General features: G+C 41.6%; 1 protein-coding gene across 1 annotated transcript in view; it reads left to right on the forward strand.

The window, feature by feature from the left end:
- The window catches only part of POLA1 (DNA polymerase alpha 1, catalytic subunit), a 1417985-nt gene that overhangs the window by 645418 nt on the left and 745351 nt on the right, over positions 1-27216 (forward strand). The window contains exon 28 of the mRNA XM_053705268.1: positions 16092-16297. Within this exon, the coding sequence (XP_053561243.1) occupies positions 16092-16297 (206 nt within the window). The remainder of the gene's footprint in view (positions 1-16091; positions 16298-27216) is intronic.

The following is a 27216-nucleotide window of genomic DNA, read 5'->3' on the forward strand; positions in this document are numbered from 1 at the left end:
TCTGAAGCTGACTGCTTGGAAATTGAACGCTTGATTTTATCAAAACGTGGTTTTTCTGAGTCGGTTATTGATACCCTGATACAGGCTAGGAAGCCTGTTACCAGAAAGATTTACCATAAAATATGGCGTAAATACCTATACTGGTGTGAATCCAAACGTTACTCCTGGAGTAAGGTTAGGATCTCTAGGATCTTGTCCTTTCTACAAGAAGGCTTAGAAAAGGGTTTATCGGCTAGTTCATTAAAGGGACAGATTTCAGCTCTGTCCATCTTGTTACACAGGCGTCTGTCAGAAAATCCAGACGTCCAGGCCTTTTGTCAGGCTTTAGCTAGGATCAAGCCTGTGTTTAAAGCTGTTGCTCCACCATGGAGTTTAAACTTAGTTCTTAACGTTTTACAGGGTGTTCCGTTTGAACCCCTTCATTCCATTGATATAAAATTGTTATCTTGGAAAGTTCTGTTTTTAATGGCTATTTCCTCGGCTCGAAGAGTCTCTGAGTTATCAGCATTACATTGTGATTCTCCTTATCTGATTTTTCACTCAGACAAGGTAGTTCTGCGTACTAAACCTGGGTTCTTACCTAAGGTAGTTACTAACAGGAATATCAATCAAGAGATTGTTGTTCCATCCTTGTGTCCAAATCCTTCTTCAAAGAAGGAACGTCTTCTACACAATCTGGATGTAGTTCGTGCCCTCAAGTTCTACTTGCAGGCAACTAAAGGTTTTCGTCAAACTTCTTCCCTGTTTGTCGTTTATTCTGGACAGAGGAGAGGTCAAAAAGCTTCTGCTACCTCTCTCTCCTTTTGGCTTCGTAGCATAATACGTTTAGCCTATGAGACTGCTGGACAACAGCCTCCTGAAAGAATTACAGCCCACTCCACTAGAGCTGTGGCTTCCACTTGGGCCTTTAAGAATGAGGCCTCTGTTGAACAGATTTGCAAGGCTGCAACTTGGTCTTCGCTCCATACTTTTTCCAAATTTTACAAATTTGATACTTTTGCTTCTTCGGAGGCTATTTTTGGGAGAAAGGTTCTTCAGGCAGTGGTTCCTTCTGTATAATGAGCCTGCCTATCCCTCCCGTCATCCGTGTACTTTTGCTTTGGTATTGGTATCCCAGAAGTAATGATGACCCGTGGACTGATCACACATAACAGAAGAAAACATAATTTATGCTTACCTGATAAATTTCTTTCTTCTGTTGTGTGATCAGTCCACGGCCCGCCCTGTTTTTAAGGCAGGTAAATATTTTTTTAAATTATACTCCAGTCACCACTTCACCCTTGGTTACTCCTTTCTCGTTGATTCTTGGTCGAATGACTGGGACTGACGTAGAGGGGAGGAGCTATATGCAGCTCTGCTGGGTGAATCCTCTTGCATTTCCTGTTGGGGAGGAGTTATATCCCAGAAGTAATGATGACCCGTGGACTGATCACACAACAGAAGAAAGAAATTTATCAGGTAAGCATAAATTATGTTTTTTGGGGTGGTTATGATTTTTTTGTATAAAGCACAATTATTCCAATTCCTTATTTTATATGCTTTCGCACTTTTTTCTTATCACCCCACTTCTTGGCTATTCTTTAAACTGAATTGTGGGTGTGGTGAGGGGTGTATTTATAGGCATTTTGAGGTTTGGGAAACTTTGCCCCTCCTGGTAGGAATGTATATCCCATACGTCACTAGCTCATGGACTCTTGCTAATATGAAAGAAATGAATTTATCAGGTAAGTTCTTACATAAATTATGTTTTTTCCTAAAAAGCGTGATAGCTCAGTTTTAAGAACAGAGGATGAGCAATCAGAAGTTTTGGATGATTTATCTGTTGTACCCTCACAACATTCTGAAGTGGCAGTGAGGGATGTACTGTCCGAGGGAGAAATTTCTGACACAGGAAAGGTTTCTCAGCGGGCAGAATCAGATTTCTTAGCGTTTAAATTTAAGCTGGAACACCTCCGCATACTGCTTAAGGAGGTTTTAGCTACGCTGGATGATTGCGACCCCATGGTGGTCCCAGAAAAATTTTGTAAAATGGACAAGTTTCTAGAAGTCCCTGTATACACTGATGCGTTTCCGATCCCGAAGAGGGTGGCGGATATTGGGACTAGGGAGTGGGAGAGACCAGGTGTACCTTTTGTCCCCCCCCATCTTTAAGAAAATGTTCCCCATAACTGACCCCAGGCGGGACGCGTGGCAGACGGTCCCTAAGGTAGAGGGAGCAGTTTCAACACTAGCCAAGCGCACAACCATACCAATAGAAGACCGTTGTGCTTTCAAAGATCCTATGGATAAAAAATTAGAAGGTTTACTAAAGAAAATATTTGTTCAACAAGGTTTCCTTCTTCAACCGATTGCCTGCATTATTCCTGTAACTACTGCAGCGGCTTTTTGGTTTGAGGCGCTGGAGGAGTCGCTCCAGAGGGAGACTTCATATGATGAAGTAATGGATAGAATTCATGCCCTAAAGCTGGCTAATTCTTTTATCACAGATACCGCTTTACAATTAGCTAAGTTAGCGGCAAAAAATTCTGGTTTTGCCATTATGGCGCGAAGAGCGCTTTGGCTCAAATCGTGGTCGACTGACGTGTCGTCCAAATCAAAATTACTAAATATTCCTTTCAAGGGAAAGACCCTATTCGGCCCAGAGTTGAAAGAAATTATTTCGGATATCACTGGGGGAAAGGGCCATGCCCTTCCACAAGATAGACCGTTTAAGGCCAAAAACAAGGCTAATTTTCGCTCCTTTTGCAACTTCAGGAGCGGACCTGCTTCAACCTCTGCAACCGCAAAGCATGAGGGTAACGCTTCCCAGCCCAAATCAACCTGGAAGCCTTTGCAGGGCTGGAACAAGGGAAAACAGGCCAAGAAGCCTGCGGCTGCTACCAAGACAGCATGAAGGGGTAGCCCCCGATCCGGGACCTGGTCTAGTAGGGGGCAGACTTTCTCTCTTTGCTCAGGCTTGGGCAAGAGATGTTCCAGATCCCTGGGCATTAGAAATTGTTGCTCAGTGGTATCTTCTAGAATTCAAGGACTCTCCTCCAAGGGGAAGGTTCCATCATTCAAAATGGAAACCATTCAGACAATCTTACCGATGATCCAGGAAGGTCAATATATGACTACCGTGGATCTAAAGAATGCATACCTACATATTCCTATCCACAAAGATCATCATCAGTTCCTAAAGTTCGCCTTTCTGGACACGCATTACCAGTTTGTGGCCCTTCCTTTCGGGTTGGCCACCGCTCCCAGAATTTTCACAAAGGTGCTAGGGTCCCTTCTAGCGGTACTAAGACCGCGGGGCATTGCAGTAGCACCTTACCTAGACGACATCTTAATACAGGCGGCATCTTTTCACAGAGCCAAGGCCATACGGACATTGTCCTGGCCTTTCTAAGGTCTCACGGGTGGAAGGTGAACGTAGAAAAAAGTTTCCTGTCCCCGCTCACAAGGGTTCCCTTCCTGGGAACACTAATAGACTCGGTAGAAATAAAAAATATTTCTGACAGAGGTCAGGAAGTCAAAGCTTTTAACTACTTGCCGAGTTCTTCATTCCATTCCTCGGTCTTCTGTAGCTCAGTGCATGGAGGTAATCGGATTAATGGTTGCGCCAATGGACGTTGTCCCTTTTGCCCGAATTCATCTCAGACCACTGCAACTGTGCATGCTCAAACAGTGGAATGGGGATTAGGCAGATTTGTCTCCTCAAATACAAATGGACCAGAAAACCAGAGACTCTCTTCTCTGGTGGTTGTCTCAGGATCACCTGTCTCAGGGAATGTGCTTCCGCAGACCGGAGTGGATCATTGTCACGACCAATGCCAGTCTGTTAGGCTGGGATGCGGTCTGGGACTCCCTGAAAGCTCAGGGCCTATGGTCTCTGGAAGAATCTCTTCTCCCGATAAACATTTTGGAACTGAGAGCGACATTCAACACGCTCCAGGCATGGCTTCAACTAGCGGAGGCCAAATTCATCAGATTTCAGTCGGACAACATCACGACTGTAGCGTACATCAATCATCAGGGAGGAACAAAGAGTTCCCTAGCGATGAAGGAAGTAACCAAGATCATCAAATGGGCGGAGGATCACTCCTGCCACCTATCTGCAATTCACATCCCAGGAGTAGACAGCTGGGAGGCGCATTTTCTGAATCGTCAGACTTTTCACCCGGGGGAGTGGGAACTCCACCCGGAGGTTTTTGCTCAGCTGACCCAGCTATGGGGCATTCCAGAATTGGATCTGATAGCGTCCCGTCAGAACACCAAACTTCCCCTTTACGGATCCAGGGACCCCAAGGCGGCATTGATAGATGCTCTAGTAGCGCCTTGGTCCTTCAGTCTAGCTTTTGTCTTGACACCGTTTCCTCTTCTCCCTCGGCTAGTAGCCAGAATCAAACAGGAGAAGGCTTCGGTAATTCTGATGTCATCGGCTCCACCATGGAAGCTGCCATCGAGGCAGGATCTTCTAATACAGGGTCCATTCAAGCATCCAAATCTAGTTTCTCTGCAACTGACTGCTTGGAGATTGAACGCTTAATTCTAGCTAAACGTGGGTTCTCTGAATCAGTTATAGATACTCTGATCCAGGCCAGAAAACCTGTCACCAGGAAAATTTACCATAAGATATGGCGGAAATATCTTTGTTGGTGTGAATCCAAGGGTTACTCGTGGAGTAAGATTAGGATTCCAAGGATATTGTCTTTTCTCCAAAAAGGATTGGAGAAGGGATTGTCAGCTAGTTCCTTAAAGGGACAGATATCTGCTCTGTCTATCCTGTTACACAAGCGTCTGGCAGCAGTACCAGACGTTCAGGTGTTTGCTCAGGCTTTAGTCAGAATCAAGCCTGTCTATAAACCTGTGGCTCCTCCATGGAGTCTAAATTTAGTTCTTTCAGTTCTTCAAGGGGTTCCGTTGAACCTTTACATTCCATAGATATTAAGTTATTATCTTGGAAAGTTTTGTTTTTGATAGCTATTCTTCTGCTCGAAGAGTTTCAGAATTATCTGCTTTGCAGTGTAATTCACCCTATCTGGTGTTCCATACAGATAAGGTTGTTTTGCGTATCAAACCTGGTTTCCTTCCAAAAGTGGTTTCTAATAAGAATATTAACCAGGAAATCATTGTTCCTTCTCTGTGCCCTAATCCAGTTTCTAAGAAGGAACGACTGTTACACAATCTTGATGTGGTTCGTGCTTTAAAATTCTATTTAAAAGCAACTAAAGATTTCAGACAAACATCATCCTTGTTTGTCGTCTATTCTGGTAAGAGGAGAGGTCAGAAAGCTACTGCTACCTCTCTCTCCTTCTGGCTGAAAAGCTTCATCCGATTGGCTTATGAGACTGCTGGACAGCAGCCTCCTGAACGAATTACAGCTCATTCCACCAGAGCTGTGGCTTCCACATGGGCTTTCAAGAATGAGGCTTCTGTTGAACAGATTTGTAAGGCAGCGACTTGGTCTTCACTGCATACTTTTGCCAAATTTTACAAATTCAATACTTTTGCTTCTTCGGAGGCTATTTTTGGGAGAAAGGTTTTGCAAGCAGTGGTGCTTTCCGTTTAGGTTACCTGACTTGTTCCCTCCCTTCATCCGTGTCCTAAAGCTTTGGTATTGATATCCCACAAGTAAGGATGAATCCGTGGACTGGATACACCATGTAAGAGAAAACAAAATTTATGCTTACCTGATAAATTACTTTCTCTTACGGTGTATCCAGTCCACGGCCCACCCTGGCAATTAAGTCAGGTTCAAATTTATATTTGTAAAACTACAGTCACCACTGCACCCTATGGTTTCTCCTTTTTCTCCTAACCGTCGGTCGAATGACTGGGGGGGCGGAGCCTGAGGGGGAGCTATATGGACAGCTCTGCTGTGTGCTCTCTTTGCCACTTCCTGTAGGGAATGAGAATATATCCCACAAGTAAGGATGAATCCGTGGACTGGATACACCGTAAGAGACAGTAATTTATCAGGTAAGCATAAATTCTGTTTTCTTTTCGTAGGGTTTCTGATGTTGGTGCTTTAGATTTTAATTACCTTTTTCTTATCTCGAAGAACAAAAACTTTTTCTTCTATTTTCTACCCTTTCTTACCTTCTGAACCTTCCCTTTGTGTGGTTAAATGTCTCAGAGTATGAATCTAGAACTTCTCTTTTCAGATCTTCATCTTCTAATCAACTTTTTATTCTTTTGTTCCGCCTCATGCTCCTGTCACTAATACTTCTATTTCCCGCTGGGTGAAGTGGGTTATGAAAGAAGCTGGTATTGATATTTAAATTTTTTCTGCTCACTCTGTTAGAGGTTCCGCTGCTTCTAAAGCCTTTCTTAAAGCGGCTCCTTTACAACAAATTTTATTTTCTGCAGATTGGTCTTCGGACTCTATTTTCAAACAGTTTTATTTCAAACCCATTCTTCATCCAGCTAACAATTTACTTATTTAATATTTGCTTTAAACTAGCAAAATTGGAGTCTCTGGTCTCTGTTCTAATAAAATTCAGATTATCCTAGTTTGTGAAGGTATAATCTAGATTTTATTAAAGACACAGAGACGAGTATTTCTTTCATGTAATTAGCAAGAGTCCATGAGCTAGTGACGTATGGGATATACATTCCTACCAGGAGGGGCAAAGTTTCCCAAACCTCAAAATGCCTATAAATACACCCCTCACCACACCCACAAATCAGTTTTACAAACTTTGCCTCCCTTGGAGGTGGTGAAGTAAGTTTGTGCTAGATTCTACGTTAAATATGCGCTTCGCAGCAGGCTGGAGCCCGGTTTTCCTCAGTGTGCAGTGAATGTCAGAGGGATGTGAAGAGAGTATTGCCTATTTGAATTCAATGATCTCCTTCTACGGGGTCTATTTCATAGGTTCTCTGTTATCGGTCGTAGAGATTCATCTCTTACCTCCCTTTTCAGATCGTCGATATACTCTTATATATACCATTACCTCTACTGATTCTCGTTTCAGTACTGGTTTGGCTTTCTACTACATGTAGATGAGTGTCCTGGGGTAAGTAAGTCTTATTTTGTGACACTCTAAGCTATGGTTGGGCACTTTTTTATAAAGTTCTAAATATATGTGTTTAAACATTTATTTGCCTTGATTCAGGATGTTCAACGTTCCTTATTTCAGACAGTCAGTTTCATATTTGGGATAATGCATATGAATAAACCAATTTTTTACTTACCTTAAAATTTGACTTTTTTTCTGTGGGCTGTTAGGCTCGCGAGGGCTGAAAATGTTTCATTTTATTGCGTCATTTTTGGCGCAGACTTTTTTGTCGCAAAAATTTTCTGTCACTTCCGGCCGGAAGTTGCATCATTTTTTTGACGTTTTTTGCGCCAAAAGTGTCAGCGTCACCGGATGTGGCGTCATTTTTGGCGGGAAAAGCATTTAGGCGCCAAATAATGTGGGCGTCTTTTTTTGACGCTAAAAAATATGGGCGTCATTATTGTCTCCACATTATTTAAGTCTCATTGTTTATTTGCTTCTGGTTACTAGAAGCTTGTTCATTGGCTTTTTTTCCCATTCCTGAAACTGTCATTTAAGGAATTTGACAATTTTGCTTTATATGTTGTTTTTTCTATTACATATTGCAAGATGTCTCAGATTGACCCTGAGTCAGAAGCTACTTCGGGAAAATCGCTGCCTGATGCTGGATCTACCAAAGTTAAGTGTATTTGTTGTAAACTTGTGGTAACTGTTCCTCCGGCTGTTGTTTGTGATGAATGTCATGACAAACTTTCTAATGCAGATAATATTTCCTTTAGTAATGTTCCATTACCTGTTGCTGTTCCATCAACATCTAATATTCAGGGTGTTACTGTTAACATAAGAGATTTTGTTTCTAAATCTATTAAGAAGGCTATGTCTGTTATTCCTCCTTCCAGTAAACGTAAAAGGTCTTATAAAGCTTCTCATGTTTCAGATGACTTTTTAAACAAACATCATCATTCTGATTCTGTTTCTGATACTGATTTTTCTGGTTCAGAGGGTTCTGTTTCAGAGATTGATACTGATAAATCTTCTTATTTATTTAAAATGGAAATTATTCGTTCTTTACTTAAAGAAGTCTTAATTGCATTAGAAATAGAGGAGTCTGGTCCTCTTGATACTAAATCTAAACGTTTGAATACGGTTTTTAAACCCCCTGTAGTTATTCCGGAGGTTTTTCCCGTCCCTGATGCTATTTCTGAAGTAATTTCCAGGGAATGGAATAACCTGGGTAATTCATTTACTCCTTCTAAACGGTTTAAGCAATTATATCCTGTGCCATCTGACTGATTAGAGTTTTGGGACAAAATCCCTAAGGTTGATGGGGCTATCTCTACTCATGCTAAACGTACTACTATTCCTACGGCAGATAGTGCTTCCTTTAAGGATCCTTTAGATAGGAAAATTGAATCCTTTCTAAGAAAAGCTTACTTATGTTCAGGTAATCTTCTTAGACCTGCTATATCTTTGGCGGATGTTGCTGCAGCTTCAACTTTCTGGTTAGAAGCTTTAGCTCAACAAGTAACAGACCATAATACTCATAGCATTGTTAATCTTCTTCAACATGCTAATAACTTTATTTGTGATTCCATCTTTGATATCATTAGGGTTGATGTCAGGTATATGTCTTTAGCTATTTTAGCTAGAAGAGCTTTATGGCTTAAAACTTGGAATGCTGATATGTCTTCTAAGTCAACTTTGCTTTCCCTTTCTTTCCAGGGTAATAAATTGTTTGGTTTACAGTTGAATTCTATTATTTCAACTGTTACTGGGGGGAAAGGAACTTTTTGATAAAAAATCTAAAGGTAAATTTAGGTCCGCTTATCGTTTTCGTTCCTTTCATCATAATAAGGAACGAAAGCCTGATCCTTCCCCTACAGGAACAGTATCAGTTTGTAAACCATCTCCAGTCTGGAATAAATACAAGCCCTTTAGAAAGCCAAAGCCAGCTCCCAAGTCCACATGAAGGTGCGGCCCTCATTCCAGCCCATCTGGTGGGGGCAGATTACGTTTTTTCAAAGAAATTTGGATCAATTCGATTCACAATCTTTGGATTCAGAACATTCTTTCTCAAGGGTACAGAATAGGCTTCAAGATAAGGCCTCCTGCAAGATGATTTTTTCTTTCCCGTGTCCCATTAAATCCAGTGAAGGCTCTAGCATTTCTGAAATGTGTTTCAGATCTAGAGTTGGCTGGAGTAATTGTGCCAGTTCCAGTTCTGGAACAGGGGCTGGGGTTTTACTCAAATCTCTTCATTGTACCAAAGAAGGAGAATTCCTTTAGACCAGTTCTGGATTTAAAAATATTGAATCATTATGTAAGGATACCAACATTCAAAATGGTAACTATAAGGACTATTCTGCCTTTTGTTCAGCAAGGGCATTATATGTCCACAATAGATTTACAAGATGCATATCTGCATATTCCGATTCATCCAGATCACTATCAGTTTCTGAGATTCTCTTTCCTAGACAAGCATTACCAGTTTGTGGCTCTGCCGTTTGGCCTAGCAACAGCTCCAATGATTTTTTCAAAGGTTCTCGGTGCCCTTCTATCTGTAATCAGAGAACAGGGTATTGTGGTATTTCCTTATTTGGACGATATCTTGGTACTTGCTCAGTCTTCACTTTTAACAGAATCTCATACGAATCAACTTGTATCGTCTCTTCGAGAACATGGTTGGAGGATCAATTTACCAAAGAGTTTGTTGATTCCTCAGACAAGGGTAACCTTTTTAGGTTTCAGATAGATTCAGTGTCCATGACTCTGTCGCTGACGGACAAAAGACGTCTGAAATTGGTTTCAGCTTGTCGAAACCTTCAGTCTCAATCATTCCCTTCGGTAGCCTTAAGGAAATTCTAGGTCTTATGACTGCTGCATCGGACGCGATCCCCTTTGCTCGTTTTCACATGCGACCTCTTCAGCTCTGTATGCTGAACCAGTGGTGCAGGGATTATACAAAGATATCGCAATTAATATCTTTAAAACCGATTGTACGACACTCTCTGACGTGGTGGACAGACCATCATTGTTTAGTTCAGGGGGCTTCTTTTGTTCTTCCGACCTGGACTGTGATCTCAACAGATGCAAGTCTGACAGGTTGGGGAGCTGTATGGGGATTTCTGACAGCACAAGGGGTTTGGGAATCTCAGGAGGCGAGATTACCAATCAACATTTTGGAACTCCGTGCGATTTTCAGAGCTCTTCAGTCGTGGCCTCTTCTAAAGAGAGAGTCATTAATTTGTTTTCAGACGGACAATGTCACAACCGTGGCATATGTCTATCATCAAGGAGGGACTCACAGTCCTCTGGCTATGAAATAAGTATCTCGAATACTTGTATGGGCGGAATCCAGCTCCTGTCTAATTTCTGCGGTTCATATCCCAGGTATAGACAATTGGGAAGCGGATTATCTCAGTCGCCAAACATTACATCCGGGCGAATGGTCTCTTTACCCAGAGGTATTTCTTCAGATTGTTCAAATATGGGGACTTCCAGGAATAGATCTGATGGCTTCTCATCTAAACAAGAAGCTTCCCAGGTATCTGTCCAGATCCAGGGATCCTCAGGCGGAAGCAGTGGATGCATTGTCACTTCCTTGGAAGTATCATCCTGCCTATATCTTTCCGCCTCTAGTTCTTCTTCCAAGAGTGATTTCCAAGATTCTAAAGGAGCGTTCGTCTGTTCTGCTAGTGGCTCCAGCATGGCCTCACAGGTTTTGGTATGCGGATCTTGTCCGGATGGCTACTTGCCAACCGTGGACTCTTCCGTTAAGACCAGACCTTCTATCGCAAGGTCCTTTTTGTCCATCAGGATCTCAAATCCTTAAATTTGAAGGTATGGAGATTGAACGCCTGATTCTCAGTCATAGAGGTTTCTCTGACTCCGTAATTGATACTATGTTACAGGCTCGTAAATCTGTATCTAGGAAGATATATTATTGAGTCTGGAAGACTTACATTTCTTGGTGTTCTTCTCATCATTTTTCCTGGCATTCTTTTAGAATTCCTAGATTTTTACAGTTTCTTCAGGATGGTTTGGATAAGGGTTTGTCTGCAAGTTCCTTGAAAGGACAAATCTCTGCTCTTTCTGTTCTTTTTCACAGAAAGATTGCTAATCTTCCTGATATTCATTGTTTTGTTCAGGCTTTGGTTCGTATAAAACCTGTCATTAAGTCAATCTCTCCTCCTTGGAGTTTGAATTTGGTTCTGGGGGCTCTTCAAGCTCCTCCGTTTGAACCTATGCATTCGCTGGATATTAAATTACTTTCTTGGAAAGTTTTGTTTCTTTTGGCCATCTCTTCTGCTAGAAGAGTTTCTGAATTATCTGCTCTTTCTTGTGAGTCTCCTTTTCTGATTTTTCATCAGGATAAGGCGGTTTTGCGAACTTCATTTAAATTTTTACCTAAGGTTGTGAATTCTAACAACATTAGTAGAGAAATTGTAGTTCCTTCATTGTGTCCTAATCCTAAGAACTCTAAGGAAAGATTGTTGCATTATTTGGTTGTAGTTAGAGCTTTGAAATATTATGTTGAAGCTACTAAAGATTTCCGAAAGACTTCTAGTCTATTTGTTATCTTTTCTGGTTCTAGAAAAGGTCAGAAGGCTTCTGCCATTTCTTTGGCATCATGGTTAAAGTCTTTGATTCATCATGCTTATGTTGAGTCGGGTAGAACTCCGCCTCAACGGATTACAGCTCATTCGACTAGGTCAGACTCTACTTCCTGGGCATTTAGGAATGAAGCTTCGGTTGATCAGATTTGCAAAGCAGCAACTTGGTCTTCTTTGCATACTTTTACTAAATTCTACCATTTTGATGTGTTTTCTTCTTCAGAAGCAGTCTTTGGTAGAAAAGTACTTCAGGCAGCTGTTTCAGTTTGATTCTTCTGCTTATAATTTCAGTTTTTTTCATTATAAGATTAAGACTTTGTTTTGGGTGTGGATTATTTTTCAGCGGAATTGGCTGTCTTTATTTTATCCCTCCCTCTCTAGTGACTCTTGCGTGGAAGATCCACATCTTGGCTATTCATTATCCCATACGTCACTAGCTCATGGACTCTTGCTAATTACATGAAAGAAAACATAATTTATGTAAGAACTTACCTGATAAATTCATTTCTTTCACATTAGCAAGAGTCCATGAGGCCCACCCTTTTTTGTGGTGGTTATGATTTTTTTGTATAAAGCACAATTATTCCAATTCCTTATTTTTTATGCTTTCGCACTTTTTTTCTTATCACCCCACTTCTTGGCTATTCGTTAAACTGATTTGTGGGTGTGGTGAGGGGTGTATTTATAGGCATTTTGAGGTTTGGGAAACTTTGCCCCTCCTGGTAGGAATGTATATCCCATACGTCACTAGCTCATGGACTCTTGCTAATTTGAAAGAAATGAATTTATCAGGTAAGTTCTTACAGAAATTATGTTTTTCCCACCTCTGCATGTACCCTCCCCTTTTTTTGTTTTCTCATTATTAACATTGTTTGGTTTCAGTTACCAACTAATCATGAAGACTTATTGAAAAGTGGTTTCATCCCTCTTCATTCGTCTCTACAATCAATTCCTTCAAATCCTCAGAAGTTCTTCTCCAAGTTCAAAGAATCCTGGTTTTCTGCTACACCTCAAAGTTTTGGATTTAAAAGAAGTCTCCTCAAGTCCTGTTGGATTGCAATATTTCTGTTGGTTCTTGTTTTCATATTGGAACTTTTTTCTGTTTGTAATCTCTGGATCTTCAGCATCAAGCAAGAAAGAGGAAGTTGGGGCTCGTATTGGACAGTTTATGGGAGCTATGACACATCCTATTGGTCCATTTTTTCTGTTTTTACTAAAGTACCCATTTCATTGGCTACTTACGTTTACCATGTTTTATCTGTACTGTTTTAATGTTTTATTCACTTCTGTATCATCACTTTAAAAGGCTGCATTGAGTAGTATAAAGAAAGATATGAACTCTCAGCATTACAGTGTGAATCTCCTTCTCTTATTTTCCATTCGGATAAGGTAGTTTTGCGTACTAAGTTAGGGTTTCTTCCTAAGGTTGTTTTTGATAGGATCGTTTATCAGGAGATTGTTGTTCCTTCCCGATCCCTTTTTCCCCAGAAGGAACATCTTCTGTACAGTTTGGATGTAGTTTGTGCTTTAAAGTTTCATCTTCAGGCGACTAAAGATTTTTGTCAGTCTTCTGCTTGCTTTGTGGTTTTCTCAGGAAAACGTAAGGGCTGAAGAGTGTCATCCGTTTTGGCATATGAGGCTGCTGGACGACAGCTTCCAGGGAGAGTTATGGCTCATTCCATGAGGGCTGTTGCTTCCTCATGGGCATTCCAAAATGAAGTTTCAGTGGACCAGATTTGCAAGGCTTCAACTTGGTTCTCTATTCTTATTTTTTCAAAATTCTACAAGTTTGACACTTTTGCCTCGGTTGAGGCCGTTTTTTTTAGGAGAAGGGTCCTTCAAGCAGTGGTGCCTTCCGTTTAGGTTTCCTCTCTTGTCCCTCCCGTATCATCTGTGTACTCTAGCTTTGGTATTGGATCCCATTAGTAATTAAGATGATCCGTGGACTCATCGTGTCATTAAAAAGAAAACAAAATTTATGCTTACCTGATAAATTTATTTCTTTTTTGACATGAGTCCACGGCCCGCCCTGTTGTTGTTAGAGACAGGTTGTGGGTTATTGTAAACTTCAGATACCTCTGCACCTTGGCTTTTCCTTTCTCTTCCTAACTTCTGGTGAACGTGCCAGATGTGCAATCTTTTTGTCAGGCACTGGTCTACATCAGGCCTGTGTTTAAGTCTGTTGCTCCCCTTAGGGTTTTGCCCTTGTTCTTAAAGTTTTGCAGTAGGCTCTGTTTGAGCCTTTACTTTCCATAGATCAGCTATTTAACAGCTCTGCCGTGGTGCTCTTTGCCGCCTCCTGCTGACCAGGAGGTGAATATCCCATTAGTAATTAAGATGATCCGTGGACTCATCGTGTAAAAAAAAAAAATATCATGTAAGCATAAATTTTGTTTTTCCATGACATCGAGAACTTTCGGATCTGTCTTAAAGGATAGATTTAGATCAGATGACAAGATACTTTCTTCCGTAGTATTTTTTCAGGAGTATCTATCTCCGGGCGCGTGTTTCTGGAGATGTGAACACGGATGCCAACCTGCTGGACTGGTAAACTGTCTGGGTCTTTAAAGATTATGGACTTCGAAGTGTCTGCTATCCTCTTTAAACATCTTGGAGTTTAGAGCAATTCGCAATTTTCTGATGACTTGACCTCAGTCGTCCCTAGCTTGGTTCCAGTCAGACAATATCACCTCTAGGGTTTATATCAACCATTAGGGAGGAACTAGGGGTTCCTTAGCCATGTAGAAGGGGACTTGGATGGTTCAGTGGAAGGAAGCTCACATTTGCTGTTGGTTATCTACTTTCCAGGGGTGGACAATTGGGAGTCAGACTTCTAAACAGACTGATAACTCATCCCTTGGAGTGAGCATTTCCATCCAGAAGTGTTCTCTAGGTAGACCCTCACATGGGGGGGTTTCAGGAGTTGGCTTCTATGGGATCCGCAGACCGTCCTGATAGATGTTCTGACAATTTTCTTGGATTTCAGTCTTGCATACCTTTTTCTTCTGTTTGTTCTATTTCCACGAGTCATTACTCATATTTTCAGATGAGAGCGACTGTGATTTTATTAGCCCCTGCGTGGCCTCACAGGATCTGGTATGCAGACCTAGTGGAAATGTCGTCTCTTCACTTTGGGGACTACCTCTGAGGAAGGACTTATGATTCTTGGTCTTTTCCTTCATCTGAATCTCTGAAGCTGAGTGCTTGAAGATTGGTTGCTTAGTTTTGTCTAAGCGGGGTTTTTTTCTGAATTTTATCCTTTCTCTAGGGTGGTCTGGAGAAGGGTTTTTCAGTCATTACCCTGAAGGGTCAGTTTTCTGCATTGTCTTTTTTTGCTACATAAGCATCCGGTGGACGTGCCAGATGTGCAGGCTTTTTGTCCGGCACTGGTCTACATCAGGCCTGTGTTTAAGTCAGTTGCTCTCCCTTAGGTTTTTGCCCTTGTTCTTAACATTTTGCAGTAGGCTCTGTTTTGCAGTGTGATTCACCTTATCTTTCATGCAGTTAAGGAGGTTATTCATACTAGTTAGGTTTCCTTCCTAAGTGGTTTCAGATAGATATTCAGAAAATTGTTTTTCTTTCTCTGTGTTCTTATCTTTCTTCTCATAAGAAATATTTGTTGCACAACTTTGATGTTGTGCATGCTTTTATTTTCTATCTACAGGCGACTAAGGATTGTCACCAGTTTGCTGGCTGTTTCTCTGGGAAACATAAAGGTCAGAGAGCTTCAGCTATTTTGCTTTCTCTTTGGTCGATTAGTATAATGCATTTGGTTTATGAGACTGCTGGACATCAGCCTCCTGTGAGAATTTAATCACATTTCACTAGGGCTGTCCTTTCTTCTTGGGCTTTCAAGAAGGAAGTTTATGTAGAACAGATTTGCAAGGCTGCAACTTGGTCCTCTCTGCATACTTTTTCCAAATTTGATATTTTTGTCTCAGCTGAGGCTTCGTTTGGGAGAAAGGTTCTTCATGCAGTGGTGCCTTCTGTTTAAGTTACCTGTCTTGTCCCTCCCTAATCATCTGTGTCCTCTAACTTGGGTATTGGTTCCCACTAGTAATTGATGATTTTGTGGACTCAAAATATCTTAGCTTACTTGATAAATGTATTTGTTTCCGGATATGGTGTGTCCACAGCCCACCCTTTTATTTTAAGACAGTTATATTTTTAACTATAACCTCAGGCACCTCTACACCTTTGTGTTATCTTTTTCCATTTTCCCTTCGGCTGAATGACTGGAGGTTATGGGTAAGGGAAGTGACATATATAGCAGCTTTGCTGTGGTGCTCTTTGCCGCCTCCTGCTGGCCAGGAGTGATATTTCCACTAGTAATTGATGATTCCGTGGACTCACCATATCCGGAAAGAAATACATTTATCAGGTAAGCATAAATTATGTTTGTGTGTAGACTGTCTATTTAAGTATTTTCTCATTGTTATTCTTTGAAGTGGATAAACAAAAATTGATTACTTATTGTACTTTTTCTACTATACAGGTTAAAAATGAAATAAACAAATCTTATAAACTCTTGGAAATTGACATTGATGGCGTATTTAAATCTCTTCTACTACTGAAGAAAAAAAAATATGCAGCCTTAACTGTGGAACCTACTGGCGATGGGAAATATACAACTAAACAGGAACTGAAAGGTCTTGATATTGTCAGAAGAGATTGGTGTGAACTTGCAAAATTAGCAGGAAAGTAAGTTGACGTTTTTGGTTTGTTATAGCAATGTTTTAGCGTTGTTTAACCTAAAGGTACATTGATTAAAAAAAAAATGAACTTTCTTGATTTAGATAGTGTCGTTAAAACCTTTCCAATTTTCTATATTCCAAAATTTACCCACTCTGCTTTGTGAATTTTACCCTAAATGCTCTGCACACCTATTCACAGAGCACAGAATGTAAATTTCAGCTGCCGGTGTGCCTGTGTCTACAGCTAATTTATTACTTCTACAACTCGTGGAGCTTGCTGGCATTTCTAGTTAGGGTAGGGGAGAAGGCGGACTAGCAAGCACTTATCCTTTCCTTAGTAATCAGACAGTGATACATGTTGCTCTTATACCTATCTAGGTACAGTAGATAAAGATCAGGCAGCGTGCTGAGTGTGAATTACAACTCTATATAAAGCTGATATTAGGACTGCTTAAACAGCAAACTTATTGATAATTTCCATCTTAATATAAGGAGAGTCCACGGCTTCATTCCTTACTTGTGGTAATACAGAAACTGGCCACCAGAGGAGGCAGACACCCCAGCCAAAGGCACAAATACTTCCACCACTCCCCTCATCCCCCAGTCATTCTTTGCCTTTCGTCACAGGAGGATGGCAGAGAAGTGTCGGAAGATTCAGAGTAGTCTCTTATGGAGGGTAGTAGTCTTGTCAACCTCTCAGTGAGAACATTGGCGACGGTTATGGTCTGGAGATGCAGGTGTAGTGTCTGTCTGCGAAACCATCCAGAATCGTATTAACAACTCCTAAGCAATCAGTGTTGACGAGTTTCACTGCCTACTTCTATCACTTAAGCTCATGTCAGGTGTGATGCTACAAGACTGTCAAACTTGAGAGGCTGTGTGTCTGTTCCACAGCGATGATTCCAGTAAGATCATTTCATTTTATATCATATGGTAACGTAAAAGACAGGGTCACAGTGTGACTCCTTTATCTGTATGGAATCAAGGGTTAATATCTCCAGAAGGGGATTATTGAACAGGAGGGATTTATACATGATTTGCTTTATGTTTTTATTCTGCAACGTGTGAGATGAGGCTCTGGCAGATGTAGGAACATTCAGGTTTTACTTTTGTTTTGGATATATTGCACAGCCTGTTAGTTTGGCGCGCTTTTCTTCCTGCAGCAGGTGCGGTCATGCATGGCACTGACCGGGTGTGGCCTCATTAACTACCTCTTTCCTGACCGTGCGGTTGACAGGAGAAGAAGCGGTTTCTCTGTGGGGCCTGGGTCATAACGGTGGTGAGTTCCCTGGCTATTGGGGGTATAAAGGTGCCATTTAATTTTTCTATAGTCCATTTTAAAAGTGCAAGCAATGGAGGACCTAATACCTGTTTTTATTGTGAGGAGGCTACAGTATACCCACCTGCTCAACTATGTTCTACATGCCTTGATAAAGTTGTTATATCTAAAAAGACTAAGATATTTAGTACAACTGAGCTATCCACCTCTTAGGGGTCTCCCTCCCGTGAGGTGCGTTCCCTAAAAACATCTCTGATTACGCATGCAACTCCCCATTGCACGACTAATCCTCCTTCAGGAGAGGCCCTCTTACCGCCAGACTTTTCTGAACAGTTGCAAACTGCCTTTAGTGCTTTACATCGTCCTGCTTAGCTCAAGAAAAAGGTTAAATACTGCTATCCTTCCCAGGGGTCATCTACCGACTTGCTGGATTTATCTGATACTAGATTATCCTCTGATGAAGACACCTCTGATACTTCAGAGGAGGCTCTTTCTGGGTCGAAATTGGCTGCCTCTAAGACTCCGGCTGTGGAGGAACCTGAATTTATATTTAGGATAGAGCACTTACGCTTTCTGTTAAAAGAAGTGTTGGCTACATTTAGAGGTTCCGGAACCTAAGTTACCCGAGGAACCTTCTATTCCTAAACTTGATGAGGTTTATGAGGACAGGGTGGTGCCACAAACTTTCCTGGTTCCTGTTAAGATGGCAAATATTAAGAATGAATGGGAAAGACTCAGATCCTCTTTTTCCCCTTCTTCCTTTAAGAAATTGTCCCTGACTCCCAATTAGAGTTGTGGGGGTCTGTCCCTAAGGTGGATGGAGCTATCTCCACGCTTGCCAAGCGCACCACTATCCCACTTGAGGATAGTTTGTTTAAAGGGCCACTGTAAGTAAATATTTTCTATGCCTGTTACTAACTAACTACCCCAAATACGCTTTTTATCAATAGCATTTCATTAACATATCTCTACCGTATATCCGAAATCTTGTCTGCAAATTTAATTGTTTTCCAAACCCACTCCGTGGGTATCCTTTGCTCTGTACCAATCCGTTTACAATACCTAGGTTTCAAAATGCCGCTTTAAACACAAAGTTATTGGTTTAAGTATTTTGAACACTCAGTGCTGAAAATAGCGGGCAGGATAACGTGACATCATCGGCGAGATATAACTTTTAGAACGTTATGAAACTTAGTTTTGGAGAAAATATAGGTCAGTAGGTTTTAATTAATGTTTATTAACTTTAATATGTTAGTTGTTTAGCTTAAAAATTATAACAGAAAGTAATCCTTTAAGGAGCCCATGGATAAGGAGCTAGAAACTCTGTTGAGAAAGATGTTTCAGCACACAGGGTTTTTATTTCAATCTGCAGTGGCGATGGCTGGAGCCGCTATTTATTTGTGTGACTCTCTTTCGGAGATAATCAAGGTGGAAACTCCACTCTGTATAATCCAAGAAAGAATAAAGGCCTTGATTGTAGCTATTTTTTTTTATTTACAATGCAAACATGCAGATTATTCGCTTGAATGCCAAGACACCAGGCTTTTCTGTTCTGGCCCGTAGGGCTCTGTGACTGAAGTCTTGGTCTGCTGACATGACTTCAAAATCTAGACTGCTTTCCTTTCCATTTAAGGGGAAGGTTCTTTTCGGTATAGGACTGGACTCATATCCACGGTCACTGGGGGCAATGGTGCCTTTTTCTTTTTTAAGACACAATGAGTCCAAGGTTCATCTTAATTACTAATGGGATATTCACCTCCTGGTCAGCAGGAGGAGGCAAGCAGCACCACAGCAGAGCTGTTAAATAGCTCCTCCCCCCTCCCACCCCAGTCATTCTCTTTGCCTACGTTAGTGATAGGAAGTGGCAAAGTGAGGTGTTAGTTTTAGATTCTTTAATCAAGTTAAACCTCATTGGACTTGAACTTAGTTTCTCCTTTTCTGCTAGGAGACATGGTAGTTGGTATACAGGTACTGGGTGACTTGTGTTTCATCTCCTGGTGGTCTCAGCTAATAACGGAGCCGACAGGGAGTTTTACCTTGTGTTCTTTTCAGTCTTTGGACTGAACAGCTATTTAAACTGAAGCTGTTCAGTCTGTTTTCTTGCTCAGTGTGAGTGTTTGCACTGGATGGGTTCAATTTGTCCTTTTGCTCCCGGTGCCTTTGCTTGGCTAATGGCGACCGGGAGATCACATAGGAACTGTGGTTTGTTTGACTGCGCTGTAGTTGAGGGGACTGTTGTTCACGGGGTGTAACAGGCTGGGCAGCTGTCCTTTGTTTATTTCACTGTATTCCTTTGCTCCCGGTGCCTTTACTTGGTTTTCAATGGCGACCGGGAGATGGCTTGTGTGACGCCCACAAGGGGCGGAGCTTGTAAATGGCGCCTTTGCAGTGTGCACCTCCTCTCCTAGACCTTCCGGTTGTCGGAAGGAGTGGAGGAACTTAAGATGAGGAGGAATGTATCGTGTAGCTGGCAATGAGACAGGCTCTTTGTCACGATACGCATCTGTAAAAAAGACATCAGGGCGACGTCTGCAGCTGCACCTTAAAACAAGTGTATATGTTAATGCATACATGACTTACACAAACAACGTTTATTATATATTAATATTAAAAGGTTGTTTTTGATTCAGCACTTTCCTTCCTAACAAAAAAACTTAAACACAGGGAGACTTTTCTGTCTGAGTGTTTTGCGCTTCAGAAAAGCGCTACAGTGGAAAAGGAGGGAACTTTCACAATGAGTGATAAATAAATCAGGTCTACTCAGTATGTGCTGCTAATTAATGTGAATAAAGAGACAGCATCAGTACAGGCTCTCTGACTCCTTTGCTAGATCAAGCTGTGATATAGAGGAACATTTGTAGTACTAGAGTTCCTCCTGTACATAGACAACATTTTATATCCTCATTACAATAAAGTGTTGTACTTATACAGACAATACCGGTGTTATAGGTTAATTCATCACTGTCTATTGTGAGTCAGTTAGTTAAAAAAAAGTTGCACTTTAAAATTTAAAGTGACGGTACTGTTTGTTATATGTTAATTTTTATTAATTATTCTTCCATATGTGAGTCTGGGGGACTATGAAATTGTCTATATCATCTTCAATCACACATGCAGTGCCCTGCGTTTCCTCGCAAACTCCATTTGGAGTTCCTGTACAGGACATTGCCTTTTCTGTCAGGGCGATATATGTTCCATCGTCTACCTTTCCCATGCTACGGGGAAGACATCTGATGAAATGTTTTTAAGTGGATACAGTGGTAGCTGTTCCTAATATTTCTTCCATGAGTTTGTAGAGGAAGATGTTTCTGTCAGTTTTTTGGCTTGATCACCTCCATTTTTTATTTTTTAGTTAGGAGGTTTTTAGATACCCTGGGACGCCTCTGATGTAATCTATCCTGGTGCGTCCAGTAGGTTATAAGGAAGAGTAATTTCCAGCTTGGCTAGGAGAACTACTATACCCTTAGAGGACATTTTGTTTATTTCTCCAGTCCTATGGACAATCTTTGAAAAGAATACTCCCCTGGATAAGATTCAGGATAGGATAAAGCTTTCAAATTGGCTAATTCCTTTATTTCTAAATCGCTTTTAGCGATTTCTTACAAGGGGAAGACCTTGTTGGGACCTGGCTTGACAGAAATAATCTCTTTTGAAACTTAAAGAATTTCACACACACAAAAAAAAAAAAAATCATCAAAATAGCCTGCTGTTGAATCAAAGACAGCATGATGGACATGCCCCAGATCTGGGATCGGATCTTGTAGGGGGCAGACTTTCCGTCTTCACTCAAGCTTTGGGTTCAAGATGTTCAGGACCCCTGGGCAATAGAAAATAGTGTCCCAGGGATACAATTGGAATTCAAAAATTTTCCTCCCAGAGGCAGGTTCCTGCTTTTAGGATTATCTACAGATCAGACAAAAGGAGAGGCGTTCTTACACTGCGTAGGAGACCTCTCAGAACTTGGAGTGATTGTTTCAGTTACATTTTGTGTCCCACTCGGGTTGTGGTTTTCAAAAAAGAGGGAACTTTCAGACCATTTTTTAGATTTTAAGGATCTAGACAAATTTCAAGATGGAAACTATTCGTTCCATTCTTCCCTGGGAAGGTTGAGAGTTCGAATCCAGCTGCGGCTATGTGTTCAACGCAGCGAGTCCACTTTTCCTGGTGGGTTACAAATAACCTCGCCTAAACCATGATTTGCAGGCTACCAAATTTGCCTTAAATCCACGTGGGTCACTTTATGATGATAACAGTGGATTTTGAGGACGCGTATCTTCATGTGCCATTCACAAGATTCGTCTCAAGTTCTAGGATATGCCTTTCCGGACAAACGCTTCTAGTTTTGTGGCTCTTCTTTTCGGTCTTGCCACAGGTTTCAGGGTTCTCACAAAGACTCTGGGATCGCTGTTGGCGGTGCTTCAGTTACAAGGCATTACAGTGGCGCCCCAACTCTGGACGACATCTTAGTCCAGGCGCCATCCTTTCAGCGAGCAAGATTTCACACGGACATGGTGTTATCCTTCCCGCGATTTCTTAGGTGGAAGGTAAATTTTGAAAAGAGTTCCTTTGTCCCATGCACAAGGGTATCTCTCTGGGAAACATAATGGATTACATATCAATGAAGATTTTTCTGACAGGATGTCAGGAGATCAGAGGTTATCGATACTTGTCTAGTCATTCAATCCACTCCTCGGCCTTCAATGACTCATGTAATCGGGGCTGATGGCGGCTATGGATCTCATCCTGTTTGCTCGGTTCTATCTCAGAACTCTGCAGTTAGGCATGCTCAGGTAAGGGATCAGAGATTATACAGATTTGTCTCCTCGAATACTACAGGGGAAGGAGACAAGGATTTTCTTCAATGGTGGTTGTCTCTGGTTCATCTCTTCCAGGGAACCTGCTTTCGCAGCCCATCTTGGGTGATGGGATAACAGACGCCAGCCTTCTAGGGTGGGGAGTAGTCTGGACTTAGTCAGTCTGTTCTTCCTATAAACGTTCTGGAGCTGAGAGCGATCTACAATGTCTTCTGGCCTCAGTTGGCCTTGGTCCAGTTTTTCAGGTTCCAGTCGATTACAATGACGTCAGTGACTTACATAAATCATCAGGAAGGAACGAGGAGTTCCTTAGCGATGACAGAGGTATCCAAATTAATTCAGTGGGCGGAGGCCCATTCTTGTTACCTGTTGACGATCCACATCACAAGGGGTGGAAAAACTGGGAGGTAGATTTTCTGAGCAGGCAGACTTTTCTTCCGGGAGTTTGAACTCCATACGGAAGTGTTCTCCAGATTTTTCTTCCGTTTGCTTTTCTTCCTCGGGTCATTGCTCGAATCAAGCAGGAGAGGGCTTTGGTAATCCTCATAGCACCGGCTTCGCCTCGTAGGATTTGGTGTGGAGATCTGAAGGACATCTCATCTTTGCCACCTTGGAGACTTCCGTTGAGGAAGGTCCTTCTAATTCAAGGGCCCCTCCTTCATCCAAGTTTGGTTAATCTGAAACTGACTGCTTGGAGATTGAACAATTAATATTATCCAAGCAACGTTTTTCTAACTTGATCATTGTGACCATGTCTCAGGCTAGTAAGCCTGTCTATGGACAAATTTGTCCTAAGATATGGCGTTAATATCTTTTTTTGGTGTGAATCCATGGGCTTCTCTTGGAGTAGAGTTAGGATTCCTAGAATTTTGTCTTTTCTCCAGGAGGGTTTGGAGAAAGGTTTATCGTCAATCTCCCTAAAGGGTCAAATCTCTGTCGTTATTTATTTCTTTTTCAAGATATGACGAGTCCACGGATTTCATCCTTACTTGTGGGATTTATCCTCCTGCTAACAGGAAGTGGCAAGGAGCACCACAGCAGAGATTTATATATAGCACCTCCCCTCCACCTCCAGTCATTCTCTTTGCCTGTATAGTAATAGGAAAAGGTAAAGTGAGGTAAACATTTTTTTATGTTTTTGCTTCTTTTTTGCATAATAATGAAAAAATATATATATGTACTCTCTTTTAAGGTTGTGGATTTAGTTTACTTATTGAAAATATACTAAACTTATGCATACCAGATAAATTCCTTTCTTTCCTGGCAGGGAGAGTCCACGACTTCATTCCTTACTGTTGGGGAAATACAACACCTGGCCACCTGGAGGAGGCAAAGAAACCCCAGCGAAAGGCTTAAATTTCCCTCCCACATCCCCCAGTCATTCAGCCAAGGAAAAGTAGGAGAAGCATCAGGGTATAAATGTGCCCAGAATAAGAACAAAAAGGAGCCGCCGAAAAAATTCTTACCATCTGGGTCGTGAACTCTTCCTGCCAGGAAAGAAAGGAAATTATCTGGTAAGCATACATTTTTATTTTCTTTCCATAAGGCAGGGAAAGTCCACAACTTTATTCCTGTCTGTTGGGAAAACAATACCCAAGCTCCAGAGGACACTGAAGGAATAACGGGAGGGAAATAAAGAAAAAGGTTGACTATAATCTGAGGGCACTACAGACCGCAAAACCTTTCTCATGAAAGCTGCTTCAACCGAAGCAAACGCATCATATTTGTAAAAATTTGAAAAAGTATGTGAGGACCAGGTAGCCTTACAAATCTGATCCATAGCGGCTTCGTTCTTAAAAGCCCAGGAAGTAGCAACTGCTCTAGTGGAATGAGCCGTAATCCACTCAGGAGGCTGCTTTCCCGCTTTCTCATAAGCCAAGCAGTTGACACTCCTCAACCAGGAAGACAAGGAAGACGTAGTGGCCTTCTGCCCCCTATGTCTACCTGCATAAACAATAAACAAAGATGAAGATTGTCTGAACTCCTTAGTAGCCTGAAGGTAAAACTTCAAACCACATCCAGATTGTTAAGGAAACATTCCTTTGCTGAAGAAGGATTGGGACACAAGGAAGAAGAAATAATCGTCTCTTGATTAATGTTATGATCCACCTTAGGAAGGAAACCTAGCCTTGTACCTAAAAAAAAAAAATGCCTTATCGGCATGAAAAACAAGGTACGGTGGTTCACAATGTAAAGCTGCAATAGCTAATAGAAATTAAACTTTCCAAGATAACAGTTTAATGTCATCTGTATGCATGGGCTCAAACGGAGCCTGCTGCAAAACACGAAGAACAAGATTGAGACTCTAAGACCACAGTCACAGGTCTAAACACAGGTCTGATCCTAGTCAGAGCCTTAACAAAGGACTGCACATCCGGAAGCTCTGCTAATCTTTTGTGCAGCAACACCGACGGGGCAGATATCTGTCCCTTCAGAGAGCTGGCAGATAGACCCTTCTATCTTGGAGAAAAGACAAAATTCTTGTAACCTTGACCCTATGTCAAGAAAAATCACGTTCCTCACACCAGTACAGGTAAGTCCGCCACACCATATGGTAGATGTGCCACTTAACCGGCTTACGAGCTTGAATCAAAGTGTCTGACACTATCAGAGAAACCTTTACTGGCTAAGACTATGCGTTCACTCTCCACGCAGTCAGCCTCAGAGAATTTAGATTTTGATGTAGGAAGGGACCCTGTATCAGCAGGTCCCTACAACAAGGTAGCCTCCACAGAGGAGAAGAGGACATTCTCGCCAAATCCGCGAACCAGGTCCTTTGCAGCCACGATGGAGCAATTAGAATCACAGATGCTTGCTTGATGTGGGCCACCACACGAGGGAGAAGAGGCAATGGAGGAAAGAGATATGAGTTTTAATAGATGCTCTAGCAGTTCCATGGCGGTTCACTCTGCAAGAGTATCCCTCGATCTCGTACCTAGATAGTTTGGCATTGAGACGAGAGTCCATGAGATCTATCTCTGGCATACCCCATCTGCTGCAATTCTTACAAACATTTCAGAGTGGAGTGACCATTCCCCTGGGTGAAAAGATTGTCTGCTGAGGATCGCTGACAGCATACAGTTGTGGGAATCTGCTCATTCTAAGATTTGAGACACCTCCCTCAACGCTAAGGAACTTCTCGTTCCTCCTTGATGGTTGATGTAGGCAACCGTAGTTATATTGCTTTCAGCGCATTGAAGATTGCCCGGAGTTCCAAGATATTGATATACAGAGGTTAACTCATCCTCGGAAAGATGAGACATACTGACTAAATCCAATTGGAAATTTGCTATAATCTTATTCAGTAGAACTATTTTTAACCGTTCTTTCATTTCCAGAGATAGGTAAGGCACTCAGGGCCGCAGACACAGCAAATTGTAACTGCGTGGTAAAGTCCGCAGGGAAAAAGCCCCCTCCAGCCAGAGTATTGGACGTGCCATGGGGAACTGCATGTGAAACAGTTTGATGGGATAGGGTATGCATCTTCCGGACCACAGAATCCTGAGAGGTTGACGGCTCAGAGGGACTAATTATTCTAGGGGGGTTAGCAGATTTAGCTCCCTTCTTAGACTTTAGAACAGTACCCAGGCATTTGGAACAAAATTGAGCAGGTGGATAAACCACCGCCTCCTCACAGTATAAACAGGTATTATTTAGAATGGTAGGTGCAGAACATTCTAACATATTATCAGAGTCCTCCATTGCTGGAGATGCAATCCCACAGTAAGAAATCAGATTTAAACAACATTTTTTTTTAAATAAAAAGAGGCAGCTTTATAACCCCCATGGCTTGGGTACTCAACACCTAGACCCCAGACAGTTATAGGAAAAACTCTTTCCGTAGGATTGCCAGAGTTATTGCAGTAGGATTGCATGGAAGACGAATGAGCCGCACCTGATCCTATTGAAGTTATGACCCTAATAGGAGTCTCTGCTAAATCGTAAATAAAGCGGAATTATCCTCCAGGATCTATGATTTGGAACAGAGACAGCCTCTCAAGTGTGACAACCTTGCTGCAGTGTTCTAACAGGGACCTGAGTTTAAAATGGCAAGCAGTGTAACTTGTTAACACTAATTGCCCAGGAGCTGTTAGACAGTCTGGATTGCTTCACAGAAAAACTATCCCTGCATCTCCAGACTCTTAACGTTCATCAATACTCTCACTGAGAGGTTTATAGGATTACTTAAAACTCCAGTCCTTTCTTGAAGAGTACATACCCATTGAAGGATTATCCGAATCTTCTGACACTTCTCTGCCATCCTCCTCTAGTGACGAAAGGCAAAGAATGACTGGGGGAAGTGGGAGAGGGATATTTAAGCCTTTGCCTCCTCCTGGTGGCCAGGTGTTTCATTTTCTAACAGTAAAGAATGAAGTTGTGGACTCTCCCTGCCTTATGGAAACAAAAAAAAAATTCTTATGCCACCCTATCTTTTTTGTATTACTTGTGAACTCTCCACAGCCTTGGTATTGGTTTCCAGTAGTAATGATTTGGGAACTCCTTTTTTTTTTTTTTTTTTACCTTTTATTTTAGAAACAACAATGGGTCATACAAAATCAACGCCTCGCCAAACAAGATAACCAGAGAGTTAAGAAAAAAAAAAAGTAATGGTACGATTACCTTGTACATGCCTTCATATTTACCAATGACCGTGAACAGGCGTGTCATTATACTCTAACATCACATTGCTGAAATTTTCAAATGATATAATAAAAATAAAATAAAAAATAAGAAAAATAAATCAGTAAATAAATCCAAAAAATACCCCTGTATTGCTTATACAGTAATTCTTGAGCAGGACTGCATTCTATCGTCCTAATACAATCTTATTGT

Source organism: Bombina bombina, chromosome 3 (genome assembly GCF_027579735.1).
Source record: "Bombina bombina isolate aBomBom1 chromosome 3, aBomBom1.pri, whole genome shotgun sequence".
Lineage (NCBI taxonomy): Eukaryota > Metazoa > Chordata > Amphibia > Anura > Bombinatoridae > Bombina > Bombina bombina.